We start from the raw sequence: 14193 nt of genomic DNA, 5'->3' as shown, positions 1-14193 counted from the left end.
CCAAAGTTTCAACTTTCTCACTTATGCAACATTCCCCACTTAGCCATTTTGGCAAATTTTTGAATTCTAAAAATTCCACCACCACCTCAAATCACCTCTGGTCAAATACAACTTATCTCAACACAAACATTTCAAATGGTTTCACCTTTTGAATTATTTCAAATTTAGACAAATTTGTAATTTCCAAATTATGGCACTATTTGCCACTATTGCAAATAGTGATCTAATCTACCCTAACCACCCCAATTGCACTCTACTGGTTCCCTGGTCCCCTCTCTCTCTCACCACTGCATAGGAACCCTAGGAGGAACCCTAAGGAGGCAAAGACATGGCCATGCCGGCCCATGCCGGCCATGTTCTTCTCCCTCTTCTCTCCTTCATCTCCCTTACTGGCCCTGGTGCCCAAGCTCACCACCGTGCCTCCCTACACCACCTAGCAACCACCGTTGTCAAAGTAGACGCCGTAGCTCGCCGGAGATCGCGCGCCCAGCACACGCCCAGAACCGCCAGGATGCCGCTCGTGTCGCGCGTGGACACGCTCAGTACACGCGCCGTCCCACGCACTCACGCAGCCCCTGGACCCCCTGCGAGCACCTTGAGCCTCACCGTGACACCGCGACGCCGTTGGACACGCCCTCGACCACGACCCGCACCCGCCGTCGCCGGAGAAGCCAACCCTGGTCCGCCGCGGGCGCGGCAGACACGGACACAATCCTACGCCTTACCACGCCGCCCGACCATGCCAACACCACCTCTAGCTTCGCCTGGACGAGGAGAACCCGACAGCATCGCCGCCTAGCTCGACAGCTCGCCGGAGACGCCGCGCGCGTGTCGACTTCTTCCCTGCCCCGCAGCACCCTCGCGTTACTATAAATAGAGCACTCCCTTCGTCGATCCAGCCACACCAGCTCACTCCCCACCTCTCACAACCACTCAACCACCCCATCGTTCATCTGATTCATGCCGGAGGAGGACCAATTGCAAGATCGCCGCCGCGGAAGCCCTGCAGAAATCGGCGGCGAACCAGACCACCTCGAGCTCCACCGCCGGTACCAGGAGAACCGCCGTCGTCCACATCTACCTCGAGCATATTGCCATCCCTTGCTGGAGCCGCCGTAAGCTCTCCCACCCCCTACCTGAGCCGCCGGTGAACTCCCCTCTCGCCGGCGGGACGATGAACCTCGGCCGTTAGATCTCGATCTAATCCTACGCCCCAGCTTCGCCCATACCGTTTCGGGTTTGAATACCCACTGACGGGTGGCCCCCGCTGTCAGGCAGCCCGCGCGGCACTGAACCGTGGCTGGGCTGGCCTTGGGCCGTTTTTAAATCTTTGAGCCCACCTAGCTTTCCCGCTGGCCTTTTAATTCAAATTCGATTCAAATAATTCCCAAACTTTTTCCTTACAGCACAAACTTTGAATTTACATAATTCCAATTTGGCTAAACCAAATTTAGTGAATTTTATGTTGTTGGAAAGCTACTGAAATTCTCTACAATATGCCACTGGCCCCATGGCCAGATTCTTTGTAGAATTAATGTGATAAAAATAACAAGACAGGGACTTTTCCCTATTCAAATAATTCTTAAAAATCAACCAAAATAGATATTAAGTTAATTCTAACTCTAATAGCTCACATTTGACTTACACTAATTGTTTATGCAATAAAATGGTGTGGTTACTTTGCATGATCATGCCCTAGTTTAATTAAAGGATCATTTGACTAGTTTAACTAGTTGATATTGTCCAAAACTATTAAAGTAAATTATGTGGAGTCTTACACTTCATTTAAACTTATCTCACATGAATTCATGGGATGTTTGGACCCCTGGTCCCAAACTCTCTTATATGAATTACTTGAGATTTAAATCAAATGTAGTGTTATTTAAATAGTATGAGGTGATCTACCTCATTTAAATCCTTTTCACAAATGATGATGATGAACATTTGACTTAGGTCAATATGAGTTCATACATGATTGTTTGAGAAATTAAATCTTAAGAAGATTTCAATGAGAGGAAATTATTTCTCAAGAACCCTATGGAAACTATCATTTACATATGAAATACAAAGGAGTGAATTCTATTTAAACCCCACAACCCATGCACCCTAGTTAATTTATGTGTGTGCATAGACTAGTTTGTGTGTTATATGTGATGTATGGAATAGCCATTGAATTAGTGAGTAACTATACTCGTATTCAAATTTAGACGGTAGCACCGGAGAGTACACCGAAGAAGAAGGTTGTTACCAGGAGGAGGAGGAGGAACAGTTTGAGAACTACCAAGGCAAGCTAATATTCTTGCAAAGTGCAAAGCCCCTTGGGGCAAGGCACCATGTTTCTTATCTTTTCTTATATGAACCCATCCCAAGTTTTTACTTTATAAGTTGTTACTTGTTTTCTAAATGAGTTACTTTTATAGTTAACTTTGGTCAAAGTACAAGTTGATTACTAGAGTAGTGAGTTAGTCTTCTCCAAGCAAAGCAAGTTAGCACCCCTCATGAATTAGAGCTAGTGCTAATGAATTAAAACTTGACTACTCTAGATGGGAACAATGTGAATTTGAAGTGATTTTGAAACCTTGGAATGAAGATGCATTCCATTGAATGATTTTTGAAGGTGAATGTGAACAAGAGAAGATGGTGATTTTTGATAAAACAATGGTGTTGGTTTGAATGCGATACCTTTCCAATTATTAAGTACCCCCACAATACCTGATTATGGGTAGGGCTTAACTGGAAGTTTATGCGTCTTAGTATGGGTTCCCTCTAAACAAGCGTCATCGGGGTTATGCCGAAAGCTGCCTCTACAACAGAAGGAATGATGAGATATGACGTGAAAAGAGGTGAATGTCCGGCCCAAGCCCTGTGCAGTTCCCAGGCTGACTGTCTGTCTTCACTGGGAGGCCAAGCTCATGGGGAGAGGTGCTCATACTAGGGTATGTAAATGAAAGGTTATGGTTGATGATCCGCGTACTGTGTTACGATGATTCGGGGTAATCCCGACGGATGAAATCAAATGTTGTGGCACAAGTGTGCAACCTCTGCAGAGTGTAAACCTATTCGAATAGCCGCGTCCACGGTTACAGACGGTTGGAAAGGCCATACAGTTTCCAATGTCATATCTTTGAAAATGATGTTGAAAAATGATGGTGAAATGACTTGTGGTGGATTGAATTGAAATCACCACTTGAAATGGTGGGAATGACACTAATGTTCCCACTTGAGTTAGTTAGCACTTGAATAAGCTTTTCTCAAACTTTGTGAACTAAAACTAACTTTATGCAAATAAACTAGAGCTTAGCAAACCATACTAGAATGTCTAGCATTTACATTAGTATTAGTTTGCGAGTACTCAACGTACTCACGGCTTTGTCCCTGGCTATTCAAATGGCCAGAGTATGAAGATGACCAAGGAGATGACCAGCAGGACGCCTACGACAACTAAGCGCCTTCCGACGTCAAGCGTTGGCCTGTGGACTAGAGAGTCCTTGTATCTTACGCTTCCGCTATGTTGAACTATGAACTTGTGTTGTTCGTTAATCAATAGATCAACTATTCGTGTAATATGGATCATGTGATTCCAAATGTGTAAGACTTATGGTTTGTAATGAATGATGACTGTGATACTTAACTATTATGCCTCGCAACAACAATATTTCTGGGATTGCGATGTATGACATAATAGGCATTCGGACTTAAAAATCCGGGTGTTGACAAGCAAGCACCTTATAAGAAAGCACACTAACAATCTTTCTGACCAACACTTTACTAAGAAAGTACACTAACAAACTATGAAGATTAGATAACACGGTGCTCGACGCAACTACACCACCTCCTGATTGAAGCAAACTATCCAAGCCTTGCAGATCTAAGCTACCAAATCTAGATCTAATCAAAACTCCCAGATCTAAGATAGGGTTCTATGGTAACTATAATGATCTGACCGTTAGATGCAGCGAAGAAAGTTGACGACATGTCTGCGAGGACTACGAAGATGACCTATAGCGGCGGAGCTCCACAGACCCGAGACTCTCCCTTATCTGGACGTCGATGAGAAGCTTGGTGAGACGGAAAGCTCGAATTGAGGGAAAATGGTGGCGTGACTTTTGGCGGTGAGGTGGGGCGGTGTAACTCGTACACGCGTTACCTCCCATCATCCTTCCCTCACACGAGCTTGGCGCTTAATTTCCCCACCTAGTGCGAGAAGAAGTTGTCTTGCCGGGCACGGTTGAATCGAGCGTGCCCCTCTTACAGGCTCTAGGGTGCTTTAAACTTCGTGTGATGCAGGAAATCTTTTTTCTCTTGGGCAACCAAACGAGCCATTTTCTTCTCCCCGGAAGCGAGAAACAACACCGTGAGCAACCAATCATGCCCCTACCCACTCTGAACACGGCCCTAAGCTTGATGACATTCGTTCGGGGCCACGGAAAGAAAGAGTCTGAGGTGTATGCAACTTTAGGAAAAAAATGATGTAAACATCAAAATAGTCTGAAACACTAATGCTATGATTCTAACACGATAGATCGGTGACATATTTGAATATAAGAATAACCTAAAAACATAGCGAGAATGAATCTACAATGATGTAGAAAATTCCTTGGCAATGGCAAATCTCTACCCTTTTATAAAAGGAAAATTATGGGTTTTATTTTTATTAATTATCGATTAAAACTTTGGAACTCCCTCGCTCAATGCAGTACATCATTAAATCGTCAAGAATCCATCACCAACATCTTTTTGTTGAAATCGATCTTCACAACCTTTTTTTCTCCAAAGCACTTTCAAATTTTGTCATCGTCGGCGCTAAAAGCAATGCATGCCCAATTAGGCTATAAACCACAGGGAACATGAGATGACGTTGAACTATGAAAACAATCTTAAAAGTATTCAATTCTAGGCGTATGAAAATGGAATAGCTCAAGGTTATCTTGTATATGCTCATGCTCATAATAAGAGCAATGATAAATCTCTATAAGAGACGAGCAATCTTATTCGCACTAAACCTAGAAAATGAGTCTGTCAAGTCAAGGCAAGACAAGATCTGAACCAACTCTAAAGAGATAGCTCATTAAAACGATGGTTAAAATTGATGTTAGTAAAGTCTATAACAACATAGAAGTGTTCATAATATAAAAAAACAACAGTGATATTGTGGTTTTCCCTCTTTCTTGATTACCCCCATTTTGTTGCCATCTCATTCCTTCTTAGGATTGATATGTCATTTTCTACCCAAATTGACATCTTCAAACAAGGTTCATAATCATTGTTTCTCGAATTGAGCAAAACTGTTCTCACATCCTTAACCAAAGATATTAACTGAAGCTAGGCTGCGATCTCACTAACATGAGCGTCAGTTGCTGAGCTGAGCAAAAAACAGATAGCCGCAAACTAAGCTTGGCTCTGGTGGTTAGGTTCATTGTGGTGGAACCAGCTCACTCAGGTTCAAGTCCTAGATTTGGCATGGATGTTTGCATTTACCTGGATTGATTTTAGGATTCATCGGCGCTTTGCTTTCAGTGGTAGGTGACGTGCCCGTCAACAGCAAGACGCCAATAGTGGCTTTGTCAATCTTAATATATGCCGGCTCGGTTCCTCAAAGGTGCTCAAAGGGTAGGGTGTACGTGCGTGCGTTCATAGGGGTGAGTGTACGTGCGTGTTTGTAAAGGTTGTACTGTGTTCTAAAAAAAAAACAGATAGCCGAGCCGAGGAACACAGAAGCTATGCAGGCAGCCTTAGTGATAATGACCTTACATTCATGACATTAATAAGCTGTCCGTAACGGTAAGCTCTAAAGGCACCCGAGCCCTTTTAGGTAAAGCCTAAGCCTTTTGGCAGATTTTCTTCAATTCGAGAGGGAGCGAGCCTGCTCCAAACTGCTCATCACGGTCGACGACCTCATCACCCCAGATCTGGTGCCGTTTAAAGGGAAGACACGCTGATGGCTCTGCGTTTTTCGCCCTATACTGATTGCGTTCTGATCTGCATTGGCATTATGGTATACTGTAGAAGGAGAGAATAGAGAAAAGTCTCTCGTCTCCAATTTTGCCCATAGGTTTTGGAAAACGTTTCGCATCCGGCGACCGATCGCTCGCCAGCGATCGGTCGTCGTCCCCGCTCCCGCGCGGCCCTATATGGGCCTGGTTTTCGGCCCAAACTAGAGTGTTGTTTTTTTTAAAAATGTACAGTGTTGTTTCCAGATTTGTAACAATTAGATAAAAAATTTATTGTAAACCCACACGACATAATTTGTAAGATTTTTCTAAGTGATATGTTACGAAAATATGTGTTTCTTGATACGTTGTAAACGGATGACTTTTTTGTTGTAATTATTTGTGATTTTTGGTGTAATTGTTTTAGTCATGGACACTTTTTTTCGTAGAGATGTTGTATATGTTCGTTAGTTTTGTAACAAATGCGTATAAAGGTTATAGAGAAAGCATGTCAGAGATGTTGTAATGTTTACCTGGACGTTTGCTATAAATTATTTTGTTGTAATCGCTAATAATTTTTGGTAAAAATAGCTGGTGATTTTTGTTGTAATTTGATATATATAAAATGTGTTGTTTTCAATTAAATTTTCACAGCCACGAACACATGTTTTTTGTTGTTATAGCTTTTGATTTTTTATTGTAACTGTTGTCAATTTTTGTTGTAAACCAACCTATAGCAAAACAATTGTTGTTTAATCATTTTTTTATAATACTATTTTGTTTATATTTTTTGTAATTTTTTTGTTGTAATAGTACATATTTTTTGTAAGCGAAGTGAGATATTTTGTTGTAATACTTAGTATAAGGACCGCGGGTTAAGTTTCAGAAAAACAGGGGGCAAAATGCAAATCTCGCACCGCGGTAGATTTCGGACGTCGGATCATGATCGTACGGCGCGGAGAACGACCGATTTTGGGCCTTTCCATCCGCCGACCGACGCGTAGCAGTCGCCGGTTTTGGAAAACGTTTCGCATCGAGTGCATATATACATCGTTTGATGTTCATAGAAAAAGACTCAACTGTATAGATACATCGTGAATTCTGGTTCGCCGTGGTCCTAATTCTGAGATGTGTCTCCTACTCAACAACATCATGTTGGTTGCTTGAAAGCTCTAAACGAACATAACAGATAGGACTCCCTCTAGGGCGACTCAGGGCGGAATCCTAGCCCCCACCGCCGCCGCCTTCCCCTCCCCCTCCTCCCTCCTCGTCGTCCTTGGAGGCCGCCGCCGGCGAACCCTCGCGCGGCCGGTGATGGGGGCGGCGGGGATCCTCGCGTGGTCCCCTGGTGCGGTGGTAGGAGGCACGCCTCTGCGCCGGGGGATGGTCCCGGTTCTGGTCGATGGCGGCGCGGGCGGTGTTGGGGGCGACGCCGCGGCCCTAGGCATGGCGGCGCAGTCCTCTCCTCCGTTTCTCGTCGTGGCCTCGCTGGGAGGGCGGTGATGGGGGCAGCGGCGCGGCCCAGGACCCTGGCGGTGCGGTCCTCTCCTCCTTCATCGCCTTGGCATCGCCGGGCGAGTGGGTATGGGGGCGGATCTCGTGCTGATCCTCCTTAAGATCTGGGACCACGGCACCAAGGGCGGCGGCCCTGGATGGCGATGGCGGTGACGGTGTCGACCTGGTGGCAGGTGGCGGGCGTTAGGTGCCGCTGACCGTGGCACCGCGGTGGTGGTCTTCTCTCTCGCCGGAGGAGATCGGCTAGTTGTGTGGCTAGCCGTGGCCGATCTTGCGATCCGTCTCCTAGCTCCCGATGGCGAGGCCCAGCTGCCGGTGAAAGCTGACCCGGACTTCGGTCATGGCGGCGTGTTTCGTCGTTACCTTGTTGAAGGCATTTTCTCTGCAGTCTGTGTTCTTCGCCTGGGCTGCTCCAGGGGAAACCCTAGACCCGGGTCTCCCGGATCGGACGATGGCGATGCGCAACGCCGTTCTCCCTGTTGGGGGTATCATTTTTTGGAGCAGACAACGGATCGCGGTGGTGCTGAGGTGGAGCGTTGTGCTTGTGTTGTGTCGGCGTCGTCGAGTCGCCGCGGCATGGTGCAGTGGTGTCTCGGGACGGATGCAGTGTGTTTGGACATGCGCATGATGGTGGAGTTGTCTAGCGCCGTGGCGGCATCGATGACAGGCCTGACATGGTCAATGCGATGATCTCTCTTGAAGATGGAGTTGAGGAAGACGGCGGTAGCAACTTCTATGGCGTGTGCGTTGGCGTATGTTGAGAGTCTGCTTGACTGGATGTGCTTCTCATCTGCTATTGGACGGCCTGTGAAGGCATTTGGTTTTTGGATGATATGAGTTGGTGAATTATCACCCCTTTTATCCCTCTGTAGGTTTAGCGAGGTGGCTTCGAGTTTGATCTTTTGTATTGCTCTTGTAAGGTGTTATGAATAATCTAATAAAAAATCTGTGTGCATCCTTGGATGCAGAAGCTGGGGTGTTATTCCCCCATTTTGAAAAAAAAACCTAGTTTAGTAGCTTTTTTTCGATATGAGATGCTATATTACTCATAAGTAGCATGGCAAAGATACAAAACAAACGAGGTTACAACTGCAAAGATAGGATGCACATACTCGCATAAACCAACAAAACAAAATGCAAAAACAAGTACGTCCATTGGCGAGGGATAAAAATCTCCGTCACCGTCACCGTGTCCTCCAATCATGTATACTTCAGATACATCCATAAATAGGTCTTCCATTTTTCACACATTGTAGAGACGAGCATGAATGGAGTAAACTTGAACATCGGTAGACCCAGTGGCGGAGCCACACTAGAGCAGTGTAGTCAATTGACTACACCGTTTTTAGGTTCATAGGCAAAAAATCATGCAAAAGAATAATTAAAAATCATATAAATGCATGTATTTGACTACACAAGTTTAAACTGACTACACATGATTTTTGTCCTGGCTCCGCCACTGGGTAGACCTACATAAGAGAAGAAATAAATCTTACCTTTTTTGAAACCTTGTCATTTTCACGTAGCCGAAGCGACCATATTACGACAAGTGCTCTGACATACTACTAATAAATTATATACTCCTACCGGAATTACTTATAGCAATTTTGTCGATACGCAAATATCTAAACGCGTTTTAGTATATAAATATGTGTGGATATAGGTCTGTGACATATGATTCAAGATACAAGTACTCCTACTTGTGAATTGTGATCGATTACACATAACCAGTTGTCAAATACGTATTCAGCAATACTTGGAGGATACAAACTAAAAACTACTTGGATTATTGACCATTTAGAACGAGCAAGAAGAATATACTTCATAAAAAAATACAACACTTGCTCTACCTCTATCTACGTATGAGGCAAGTACGTATAAAATTTGAACGTAACGGTGGCAACCCACTCCAACGCAATGATTTGAACGTGTCCACGCATGGCGACCGCATACAAGCAGTCGATTTATTGCACAGTGACTCGAGTAGAACATGCCGACCGGAGGCACGAGCAATAGATGATACTCAAGTAAAAAAGCCCAGCCACCACGGTCCGGTCGGGCGCGCGTCAACGCAAATCGACACGGAATTTCCGGTGAAAAATAGGTCGAGCTACACCCGCGCTGGCACATGTTAGACGCGGCATAATGCCACCCGTCAAAATGTCACGTCCTAACCTATGTTCAACACAGTCCTCCTCGACTTCTTTCTTTTTAGAAAGGACATCTAAAGGGACTCTCATATGTGGTGTTCAAAATAGAAGACAATTCAAATTCAAGCGATAGACAACAAGATACAAAATGACCAATAAAATTTTATAATCACACGGGTCGTCTTCGTCCTTCACTTGCTCGTGGTTCGCCGGAGGTTGAAAAATACATTCAACAGACCATAGGGATATAGGGACACCTACAAATACCCTCGCCATACAAGACTTTGAAGACCACAATAGCCAATCAGCATGGACAGCGAGATGTAGTAGTCAGAGATGGAACATCGTGTGGGAAGGCACCCCACACAGTACGGGCTTGCAATACTTCACCACCAATCCGGAGGGTTGAAGAAATTGGACCTTGTTGTAGAGGAGAGCGGGAGAAGATGTCAAAGTCGCCATACCAATAACCATCAAATTGTTTCTCTTGGTGGAGACACCGATGGTCAAGATCTAAAGTGAACCAAACGATATGGCGACAAAAACTCTCATGGACCCTTCGTTGTTGTCGATAAGGATGCCCTTGAGATAGAGGCCTGAGAGACCTTATTTCTATGCGCCATCTAATGCCTCCATAGACACAAAAACCAACAGAGAACATGACCTACAAGTCATGCTAAGAGGACGGGTCCATACTCCTCTAGGCATCGACGTGGCCACCAGACGGGAGAGGGGATGGTAGGGATGTAATCGAATCGGACCCGAGTTTGCTATTACCGCACCATATACCATATTTTCTCCACGGATTTGAAGCATATCGAATAATGTCCGGTGGCGGATTCGAATACAGATATACGAAACCGCTGAAATGGAAACAGAACGAAACAAAATTAGTCGGTATGTACGCGGATAGTTAGGATGGCAAAACCATACAATCAAGTTTTTTTTTCAACCACATGAGCAACATAGGTTCATATGGACGCAACAAAGCAACACAAGGGGCTAAGGTTGCACCAACGCATGCTTCAATATCCCATAATAACCAGTTTAGACTTCATATTCGATAAATGACTAAGTAGTTGAAAAAAATCTAAGAAGAGGTCCCCACTCATCTGGCTGACTGTCGGAAGAGAAAATGGGGAGTAGGATGGCTATGCGGACGAAGCTTTGGAGGCCGCGGCTCGGGGTGAGAATCTGGTATACTCGTTTTGTTCATTATAGTCCTGCTTATAAATTGGAAAAGGGAAAAAGTTAAGAACGATTATAGGAGAAAAGAAAAATAAAAGCAGAAATGTTGGAGCGAGCGTTGCAACATTTGGGGCACATGTGGTGACTATGTCTGGCCCTTCTTTTTCGCCATGGAAAGCGCGGTACCACGCGTAAAACAGTTTTACCGTGGACCGAGCAATTTACGTACGTGTGTGCCCACATGTCAGTTTCGCAATACCAAAGGAGCCCGTGCGTGGAGTCATGAGAGCGGTTTCGCGTCTACGACGTGTACGTACGTTACGTGTACGACGCGCTATATATACGTGCGTACGTCTACAGCAGCATGCAGTGCATGCGCGTGAGGCGGGAGCCAGCAGGGCGTGGGCCACGATGGTGCCACGTGTAGGCCATCTACCGGAGGGCTCTGCCCGTAAAGGTAACGTCCAAGGCTGCTGTGCTGCCCGTTTCCGTCCCGACAGGTGGCTTTTGGCCGTTTCCACGTTGACTGCTCTCCGTTTCCTCCTTTTGTAAACTTATTAAAAGCTCTAGATTTCTCAGCAGCGCATGGCCGTTCTCACCCCAATCTTGGGGGTTTCTACCCAAAAAATTCTAAGTCCTGCACAATTTCATATGTTTCTCTATGTTAAGTTATTTTAAATTTTACAAAGAAACTACAGAGGGAGTAAGCAAAGGGAAGATTCTAGTACAAATTTTACCAATGTTAAGGGATTTGAAATTCAAGAGTGTTACAGAGAAAGCAAGGGGACACGAGTCATGAGCGCATGATTTTGTTCTTATTTCCAGCAACAAAACATGATTGTTGTTTCCTCCTTCCTCATCCCAATATGTCCATCAACCACTCTAGCATCTACCGCTGCCGCAAAAATTACCCCTACTAGCGCTAGGCCACCACCCACTAAACGAAGGGAAAAAAATCACCATGAAAGAAAAAAAAAAGCAATTAAACGACAGCTACCACCACCGGTTCTCTTCTCCAATCTGCGTCCCCGCTTTACCACGAGAAGACTAAAATAGAAGAAAAATTCGGGAAAAAAAATGGAGAAGAAAAAAGAAGAGTGAATCCTTGACTCTTCCAGCTGTCACTGACGCCCCGCCGAGCCATCATCCTGCCGCCGCACGCCGCGCCTACCCCCACCGGGAGGGCGGCCCCATGCACCGCTTCTTCGCATCGGCCACCGATCCGACGGTCCGGTCGCTCTCCGAGCTCGCGCTCCGGTAGTGGCCGTGCCCCAGCACCGTCACCGGCGTGTCAGCGCTCGCCGTCACCGCCGTCCCGATGCCAATGCCGCAGGCCGCAGCCATCGCCTCGCCGCACTCCCGTAGCTTCTCCTGGACAAACAAAGATGATGCAAATTTCAGCTCACAATCTTTCACAGATCTTTGGAGTGTTACAATTATGATCTTTGGGCAGTAGCATGCGGTGCCTGGTAATCATTGTGAGAGCAGACGAAATTATTAACTCCGGCGAGAAAACAACAAAGTTTAGCAGGGCGGGTCAATCGCTGCTGCGCTTTGAGGGTCCAATTCACGAGGGGAAATAACTACGGAAAGGTAAACAGTGCTACTAGCAGGAGTAAATTAAACACAGAGGCGAAGGCCTCCTTCCCCAAAGGATCTGGAGTGTGTTTGACGCGACAGATAAATCATCGTGGGTTAGTGGAGAATTATGGAGGGTTTAGCGGAAAATGTGGGTAAAATGTGCGATCATGCTCACGCTATTTACAAAGGGGCAGGCGGCCACGGCGGCGTGGAAGGCGGGCAGGTGGGCGCCGGCGACCTCTCCGGCGGCCGCGAGCAGCGCCGACGCGGCCACCACGGACGCCGGGTACTCGGCCATCTTCACCTCTGCAAAACAGAGCAACCAGCTGATGAGCGCCCAATGTTGGAATCTGACGGCAAACCGTTCGTTGTTTCTCCCGCATTGTGGCATGCGCCGGCGCGGCGCGCACGCACGTACGTACCGGGCTGGGCGCGGATGAGGATGTCGACGGCGCGGTTCCTGACGGCGTCGAGCAGGGGCGGGCTCCGCGGCGGGGGGAAGCACGCCGAGAGGAAGAAGCCGAGGAAGGCGAGCGGCGTCACGGAGCGCGCGCGCCACTCCAGCGCGCCCAGCACCACCCGCTCCATGCGCCGGATCGTCGCCGCGTCGAAGATGAACTCCTCGTCCCTCTGCAACGCACGCACGCACGCTTGATGGTTAACTAACTAACTAATCCCCGCACAAAGATCGCGGCAGCAGAGCATCAACAAAAGAAGGAAGCAAACCGTCGTACTTGGATGTCGGCGACGGAGATCGCGGCGGCGCGCTGCATCTTGGCGGCGACGGAGAGGCAGCTGATGGCGAGCAGCCGCGGCGCCCACGGCTTGTGCTCGAACTGCGCCGAGAAACAACGGGGGGCAAGGCAAGCAAAGATCAGACCGGATTCTGGCGCAAATCTTGGCAGGAAATACGCCACCTTTCGCGTGCTTACCGGCAATTGGCGCTTGGAGAGGAACCGATCCACGTAGTTGAGAGCGAGGTAGGCGACCCGCGGGTGCGCGGCGAGCTCGCCGTCGTAGCGCACCTGGGCCAAGAACAAGAACCGGGCCGATCAGATCAAAATAGGAAGGGGATGCGCGCGCCGTCTAGTAATCCGCAAAGAAAGAAAGAAAGAAAGAACCACAAAGTAGAAGAGGAAATAGCGGCGGGTCCCTCACCTTGGAGATGAATCCGGCGGCGTCGCGGCGGGCGGCGGAGGCGGCGGCGGAGACGGAGGGCGAGTGGTGGCCCTCGGCGTCGAGAAGGCTGGCGATCGGCTCGTCGGCGGGGCTGGTGAAGGGGTTCTCGAGGTCGAACTCGTTGTCGTACTCGTACGCGTACTCTTCCATGGCTGCGTCCGTCCGTACGAGGAAAGCCGAAGAACACGCCAAGAAGCGCAGGCTGAGGCTTTATTATGGGGGAGAGGAAGGCACCATTGCTGCTACGCGCGCAGTGTGGTAGGAGTACTAGCTCTGTCTGGTTGGGGAGATGGCCTTTAATGGGAACCGTCCGTCGGGGGCCGGGGACAATGGCACGAAAGCTCTGGATTTGGGGTTCTTTTTGTAAAGATCGGGAAGACGACGAGGCCCGAGATGGCATGGAGGAAGAAAGGTGCCCTGGTCTTTGGTGGACGAGGAGCAGCCAAGGGAGAAAAGTTTCTCGTGGTGACCCACCTGTCAGTGAAGGCAAACGATCGATGTGCTTGTGCGTGACCCATTCGTCTTGTCTTTGACAGCAATCATCCATGTGGAGAAACGTGGTAATTTCTTGCTAAAAATGTTGACCATATTGTACAACACCAATAGCCAAATTATACTTTATTTTTGGTTAGATAAGTTCTAGGACGATT

At 47.3% G+C, this 14193-nt stretch overlaps 1 protein-coding gene across 3 annotated transcripts in view; it reads right to left on the bottom strand.

Annotated features, from left to right (window-relative positions):
• LOC127333120 (cyclin-D6-1) overlaps positions 1-13871 on the bottom strand; it is a 201035-nt gene extending 187164 nt beyond the window's left edge. The window contains exons 1-6 of one of the 3 annotated variants that reach the window (XM_071826109.1): positions 13523-13870; positions 13297-13389; positions 13099-13200; positions 12787-12994; positions 12540-12670; positions 11936-12154 (exon numbers count right to left, since the gene is read on the bottom strand). In XM_071826109.1, the coding sequence (XP_071682210.1) occupies positions 11951-12154; positions 12540-12670; positions 12787-12994; positions 13099-13200; positions 13297-13389; positions 13523-13693 (909 nt within the window). In that variant the 5' untranslated portion in view covers positions 13694-13870 and the 3' untranslated portion in view covers positions 11936-11950. Of the gene's footprint in view, positions 1-11579; positions 12155-12539; positions 12671-12786; positions 12995-13098; positions 13201-13296; positions 13390-13522 lie in introns of those variants that run through there. The other 2 variants (XM_051359430.2, XM_051359429.2) reach the window with 2 other exon arrangements.
• Positions 13872-14193: the final 322 nt, after the last annotated feature.

Source organism: Lolium perenne, chromosome 2 (genome assembly GCF_019359855.2).
Source record: "Lolium perenne isolate Kyuss_39 chromosome 2, Kyuss_2.0, whole genome shotgun sequence".
Taxonomy (NCBI): Eukaryota; Viridiplantae; Streptophyta; class Magnoliopsida; order Poales; family Poaceae; genus Lolium; species Lolium perenne.
This window is presented reverse-complemented; position numbering and strand designations above follow the sequence as displayed.